General features: G+C 36.6%; 1 protein-coding gene across 1 annotated transcript; it reads left to right on the top strand.

Moving 5' to 3' along the window:
* Window positions 1–3,571: 3,571 nt before the first annotated feature.
* LOC133800367 (uncharacterized) lies at window positions 3,572–4,015 on the top strand. The gene has a single exon (XM_062238326.1). It carries the CDS (start codon window positions 3,572–3,574, stop codon window positions 4,013–4,015), a length of 444 nt encoding a protein of 147 aa, XP_062094310.1.
* The last annotated feature ends 3,812 nt before the right edge of the window (window positions 4,016–7,827 follow it).

Genomic DNA, 7,827 nt, shown 5'->3' on the forward strand with positions numbered 1-7,827 from the left:
GTTTTGGGTGTTCTTGAGCTCCCAAGCTCAAGCTTTGATTTTTGTGTTTGATGAGGTGTTTAGCTAAGTTTTGATGTCATTATGTTGTTTTGGGTGAGCTATAGTGATTTCTAGGCTCAATTATGTGTTTGGCTGATGAGTGGGATGGATTTTTGGGGGTTTTGGCTCGAAAAACGCGGGAGAAAAACCTAGAAATTATGGTTTCGTGAGCTCGTGCCGCGACTCGTATGAACTTCAAGGGACAAGGTGGTCCCTGAAATCGCCTTAACGCCGCGACGCTGGGTAGTGTGCGCTGCAATGCGTGTCCAGTAAGGAAGAGCCTCGGGGCTCTCTGACTTGGGGCAGGTCGCTGCCCTATGGGGCTTGAGCCACGACCTTAATTGAGGAAAATGGCTAGATTGGGTTTTGAGTTACGGGGACTCAAACCTAAGGGCCAGTGACTGATTCTAAGACTTGGTTTAATAGAATGGGGGGTCCCGGAGGCTAGGACTCAGTCTAGAAGCTTTATTCACTCATTATTGATGGATATCCTTTATTATGGTTGTGACTAGGGTACCGTTAAGGCTCAAGAAGGGATCGTGCTCGATGGTCGTTCTTATTTGCTTAGCACTTGGACTTGAGGTAAGAAAACTCTGCCTAGTACGTGCTATATGTGATTGTCTGTGTGATTAGGGCTCAACCCAGTTAAGGAACATAGTTATGACTGTGTTTGCATTAATTGATTGAGATATGATTATTGTGTTATGCATACATGTGTTAATTGAAGCATGCTTATCTGTTTATCTGGTTAAAAGCATTGACTTATGAGTCAAGGGCGGCAATAGTGCACTGAGCGCTGGTCGTTATGGCAGGGCCATGCAGGAGCGTACTATCATGCTTGATCGACCCTATGGTCGTTGGGAAATAAAGCGTCAGGTTCGCTTGGCTAGCTATACTGAGCTAGGGCAACAGGCCCTGGGTACTCTATGGTCACTTAGCTAGGGCAAAGGGCCCCGGAATGACTCTACAGTCACCTATTAGGGCAACGGACCCCAGGGTGATCCTATAATCACTTATTTGAGTTATATGCATGCATGAGTAGGTTATTACTAACAGACATGCTAGATATGAATCTATAATTTGTTATTTACTACTTATGAGCATGTTTAAAGTTTTCTTGTTGAGCCTTGGCTCACGGGTGCTATGTGGTGCAGGTGAGGGGAAAGGAAAGCTGGACCAGCCTTGAGTTGGAGAGATTCGGTGGTAGCGTGTACATATGCGGTTGCTGGACCACCACGACCGGGGTTTACCTTAGAGGAACTAGGGTTGTACCCCTATTTTGCTGCTTAGGTCGGCTTATTATGTATTTTGAGTTGTATATACCCTTTTAAACATTTACTTTTGGGATCCCATGTATAACCTAAAATTTTATAATAAAAGTCAATGTTCCTTTGACCAAATTTTTTAACCCTGATCCTTAACTTAACGTTTGGTTACACATATATGACCAAATGACTTGATTAGAAAGTCTAGCACTATTTAAAAGTACACAATGTGATGGTCTTGGTTATCCAGGGCGTTACACCTATGAATACACAAGTACGGGACCTTGGTGAAAATTTGTATCTTTTTGGAGTCTAAATTATAAGCATAAGAAAGGTAGCCATAGTTTCTTAAATGACCATAAGAGGGATGTTTATTATGCAAAATTTCAAAGGATGTTTTGTCATGTAATAGAACAGAGGGAGTTCTATAAAGTAAGCAGACAACAATTTGTGTTATATAACTCCAATAAGACAAGGGTAATTGTGATTGAAACTGTAGCGCCCTGCTAATTAGGATCTGTTACCAAGTGTGTTTAAAATTAGTGCTGGACTCGCTAAACGAGTCATTTGGACTAAACAAGTGATTAAGCCACTAAGGGTTCAGGTATTTAAAATTTTGGTCAAGACATAAACATATTCATTAAAAAAAAACTTTAGTCTTTGCATGGGATCCCAAAATACAAGTTTAAAAGTCGGTTACAGCCCAAAGGTTACAAAATAAGCCGACCTAGGCGGCAAAACTGGGTCCAACCCTAGCTTCCTTGTAATTTCTCGGCTGTGGCGGTCGAGCGGACTGCATATGTACACGTCACTACTATCGCTCTCCAACTCATGGCTGGTCAAGCTTCTCCTTACCCTTACCTGCACCATAAAGCACCCGTGAACCAAAAGACTCAACAAGAAAACATATCAAACAATTCATGGAGTAAAACAGCAGGCTTAGCAGTAATAACTAGAACTAAACATAAACACTTTACAGATCAGCAACCATAGGGTTACACAAGTGTGTGTTGCACTCCCTCTTATTCATATGGCATCCGAGCCAGTCAAGTGCATTAGGCACTTCCAAGGTGGCCTAGCCATAACGGCCTGCGCTCAACGGGCATCACACCGATCACGACTTATAAGCCGAGCCTTATAGACCCTCGACTTATAAGCCGAGCCTTAAATACCCTCGACTTATAAGCCAAGCCTTACAGACCCTCGACTTATAAGTCGAGACCTACAGACCCTCGACTTATAAGCCAAGCCCTCTTCTTACCAGACTTAGCCTTGACTAGCAGGTCAAGCTTGAATAGATACAACAAACAGATTCTCAGTTAATAAACTGAGCTTCCTAGCTAGAACAAACATCCACACAATACAATCATCATATATGCAGATACAATGCCTTACTGTATCCTAAGCAGATATGAACAAACACAATTATAATCATGGTCATTAGTTGGGCCCAAGCCCTAATTGCATATATATTTAACAAATGGGCTAAGCCCTAATCATATTTCATTAATAGTTGGGCCAAGCCCAATCATACATTCCACGTATAGGGTGCAGTTTTCTTACCTTTGGTCCAAGCACTGAATATAAGCGACCCTCGAGTGGAATATGTAGCAAAATGCTTAACTTGTTAGCAGGTTAAGGCATAACATCAAAGACCAGCGGGGCTACTGCAACCATTGAATATTCCTGAGTGGAAGTGGGATGAGATATCTATGGATTTTGTGATGGGGTTACCTAGGACCACAAAACAACACCATGCAATTTGGGTAATTGTGGATAGGTATACAAAGTCGGCTCACTTCCTACCGGTGCGCATGACTTATTCTATGGATCAGTTCGCCAAGTTGTACATGAATGAGATAGTACGGCTACATGGGACACCGTACTCTATTGTGTACGATCGGGATGCTCAGTTTACATCATCATTCTGGGAGAGTTTGCAGAGAGCAATGGGAACTCGGTTGAAGTTCAGTATAGCTTATCACCCATAAATGGATGGTCAGACCGAGAGAACAAATCAGATCTTAGAAGATATGCTCAGAGCGTGTGTCATTGACTTTCAGGGATCCTGGAGTAGAGACTTGCCACTAATTGAGTTTTCGTACAACAACAGCTACCAATCTACCATCGGGGTAGCACCATATGAAATGTTGTATGGAAGAAAGTGTAGGTCTCCACTTCACTGAGATGAAGTGGGAGAGAGAAAACTACTTGGACCCGATGCAGTGCAACACATCAATGAGGCTATTCAGAAAATCAGGGCTAGAATGGTTACAGCTCAGAGTAGACAGAAGTCTTATGCAGGCCTAAAGCGCAAGCATGTTGAGTTTGAAGTTGGTGATCATGTATTTCTGCGTGTGACTCCAAGGAAAGGAATCTCCGTGAAGAGGTTTGGTAAGAAGGGAAAGTTAAGTCCCAGATATGTCGGACCTTTTGAGATTTTGGATAGAGTGAGCAATGTGGCTTACAGAGTAGCTTTTCCACCATCAATGTCCGGGGTGCACAATATATTTCATGTGTCACAACTTCGAAAATATGTATCCGACCCATCGCATGTGCTGAGCTATGAGACCTTGGGTTTGCAGGAGGATTTGTCATTCGATAAGCGTCCAGTAAAAATACTCGATCGAAAGGACAAGGTCCTAAGGAATAAGACTATTTCCTTAGTGAAAGTGATGTGGAGGAACGGTGTTGTTGAGGAAGCAACCTGAGAACTCGAATCAGATATGCTGCAGCAGTATCCAGAATTGTTTCATTGAAATTTCGGGATGAAATTTTTTTTAGGGGGGATAATATGTAATATCCATTTTCCCGGAAGGACAATTTCGTAATTTTTCCACGATGTGCATCTTTGTCATTTTTTTTCTTTTCCTTTGAGGAATATTGGATATGTATGATTTCCAATGGCGATAAAATTCATGGATTCTTATGTTTAAATATCTTGGAAATGATTGTAAAATCCCGACATATGCATAATGCCAAATAAAGAAATAAGAATAAATAGCATTTTTCCCCCTGAACTATGACCATTGTATGATCGTGCCCCCTAAATAATTCGCGATGTTAAAAATTCCCTCCGAACTATGCACGTTACTAAAATATGGGACTTCTGTTAGATTTCGTCATATGTTGATTGATGATGTAGCATATTGTCTGTTGATGTGGCAGTGCCATGTGTAGAATAATTATCAATTTTTCCTCCCGAACTTTGACCATTACCAAATTATACCCCTTTTATAAAAAAATATATATGTTTTTTCTTAAAAATAATAATTAATTCCTTAATAAATAAAAAATTTTAATTATCAACAAATAACTCTTTTTTACTTTTTCTTAAACAATATTAATTAAAACTATTTTAGAATGAACATTTAAAATAAATACTAAAACAAAGAAAAAACATTTAATTAAAGAGGTGGACAAAAGACTTAAATAAATAAATACAAATTTTAATTTAAGAGGAGGACAAAGGGGAAAAAACTTTGTTTTAGGATTTATTTTTTTATTTTTATATTAACATATATATTGTAAAAGAAAAGAAAAAGTAAAAAAAAACTATTTGCTATTAATTAGATTTTTATTTTTTGAGTATTTGAATTTTATTTAATTAATTTGAAACTTTTAGTATTGATTATTTTCTTAATCTTTTAAAATGATTTTTTTTAATTTTTATAAAATAAATTAGTCTTAATAAAAAGGGCATAATTTGGTTGGGGGGGGGGGGGGGGGGCAAAATTTCTAATTATTCTACACATGGCATTGTCACATCAAGAGACAAAATGCTACATCATCAATCTGTTAGCCACCTAGGACGAAATCTAACAGAAGTCTCATATTTCAGTAACGTGCATAGTTCAGGGGAATTTTTAACATCGCAAATCATTCGAGGGCCACGATCATACAGTAGTCATAGTTCGGGGGGCAAAAATGATATTTAATGACTCGGGTTGAAGTTATTATTTATTTTATGAATATTATTATTATTATGAGTATAATAATAATAATAATAATAATAATATGGTATGAGTTATTTTTAATTTTTTATGAGTTATTATATTATTATTATTTAAATGGATTAAATAATAGTAATTGTGAGTAATTATGAAATGACTATAATGTCCCCATTTTTGGGATTTGTTGAGGGATATTTTGAGGACATTTTATGATAAACAATATCCCAAATATCTGATTAAAAATTCATGATATAACAAGATATTATTTATTTTAATTGTTTGATTTTTAAAATAAATGAAAAATCTCTAGTTTTGTGGGAATTAGAGGAAGAATCGTTCAAATATCAACAAGTTATGTTTTACTCGTTTATTTATTGTTATAGCACAATCAAGAGAGTTCCAAGGGAGAGAAATCGTGGGAAGTAAGCTAAGAGAGAGAAAGAACCGTTTCTTGATCATTTTAGATACATTATTTATGATCTAAGGATAGTTTTTGGTGTGATAAAAGGACCTAGAAGTGTTGTTTTCGAAATCCACCATTTTCACCATTAAAGTTAGGGTTTTTGGATGATTTTGGATTTGAGAGTGTTTAGATGAATTCTAGGTGTATGGAGGCGTGTGTACAAGCTTAGGGGACTCAAAGGATTAATTTGGATGTAAAGAATTGGAGTTTAAAGGCTTAGAACGCAAAGTGCATTTTTTTGCTCCATTTTTGGCGGTACACCGGACTTGGAGAAGAAGACTTCAGAACAAGGGGTTACTGACATCTTTTTGGGCCGAGGTCTATTGTTTTGAAGTTCTGGACTCAAGGGGATAATTTTCCAAGCAAGAGAAGGGTTGAAACGCAGCAAAACTCAGCCCTAGAGTCGTCGTCGCTGGAGAAGAAGACAACTCCGGCGATATCTCCGGCGATCTGGGCATTTCCAGAGGTTTCTTTTTTTTTTTTTAAATTTCTTGTTTAAATTCTACATGATAATTTAGAGTGTTTGGTGAAGTTTGGTATTTTTTGATAAATCCTTGATTTATTATGAATTATTTAAATTTTCTTAGTAAATAATTATGAAAAATACTTAAACTATTCATAAAATTCTGAGATAATTTTTGTATGATTTGTGATTGATACCAAATTGTTCTGTATGTTTAGATTGAAGATTTAAACGTTTTTTTTTTGTAATTTTCATGAATTTATTTTGTTATTTCTTAAATAATTATAGAAAATACCTAGGCTAATATAAATGGCGCAGAATAATTATTGTAAGAATGTTTAAGGGTTAGAAGCTATTCTGTAAAATTTGGGATAATTATTTACTGTTTTATTATTTATCTTGAATTATTTGAATTAAAATGGGTTATCTACGTAGATAAATTATAGAAAATAACTTGTTGTTGCTAAAATTATTGTTTACCGTTTGGGCACTGTTCTTATGAAGTTAAAATGGTATCTTAGTATTTGGTACTGATTTAGAACTATGTTAGGTTGATTTGTTATTTTTGGTTAATTATTTGGTATTTTATGCATGTAAAAAAGGGGTAATTTATGCATAAATAATTACAATAATTTGTATAAGTTTCTAAGTTGTTTAATCATGTTTCATAATCTGTATAAATGGTTAGGAAGCATGTTAGATTCTGGTTTGGGTAATTGTATTGAGTATCCAATTATTTTGGGAATTATGGGTAATTAAAATAATAATTATTGAAAATAAATAATTAGTTTAATATGACTTTAGGCGTAAAAATAAACTTAAAATCTGATTTAGTAAATTGTGGTCATTTATTTGATTATTTGACTATGATCTATTTGTTTTGTGCATAAAGATGATAAGAAATGTGATGATTAGTATTATAAGTTGTAATTTTGTGGTGAAACCTTGATGTGGTTCATAATTGTGTTTTGAGTGTGTCATTGTATTGTTGGGTGTTTAGGATCTAGTTCTCAACAAGGACACGCAGCGAGGGGTTCGAGGCAGAACAAAGGAATATTTTTGCAATTGAGGTAAGAAGAGTGGACATTTGCGCACAGGGTGTATGTTTAAGCATACAGCCTTGTTTCTTGGTTTGTATTAATTTACGTTATGTACTATGATTGATTATCGTACACACTTAGTATTGTTAGCATGAGAATAGTGCTAGGGTTTTCGCTGCTTGTGTGAGCATAACACTTGCAGGTACATTAAGAGCTTATCATCGGTGAGTACAACTTGTCGTAAGTGAATGCCCCGTTGGATGCCAAGTGTGAGAATAACACGAGGCAGGGCATATTACATTTCATGTCTGATCAACATGAATGTATTGTTGATTATCGTATGTGAGCATAAGGTGCGATATGAGACTTTGTTTGTTATGTGTGTGAGTATAACATGCATTGTATCCGTATTATACGAATTGTTATTGCTTAAAGTTTTGATTAAGCTATGTTGTATTATCTGGTTAGGGGGGTTATGTCCTACGTAGCTCTTCTTACTGGGCGTTAGTTCACGGGTACTCTGTGTGCAGGTAAAGGCAAAGCAACGCAGTGAGTGAAGCGGGCTCGAGGCGTGGATGTTACATGTTAGTGGAGGGTTCACAAC

Source organism: Humulus lupulus, chromosome 9 (assembly GCF_963169125.1).
Source record: "Humulus lupulus chromosome 9, drHumLupu1.1, whole genome shotgun sequence".
Lineage (NCBI taxonomy): Eukaryota > Viridiplantae > Streptophyta > Magnoliopsida > Rosales > Cannabaceae > Humulus > Humulus lupulus.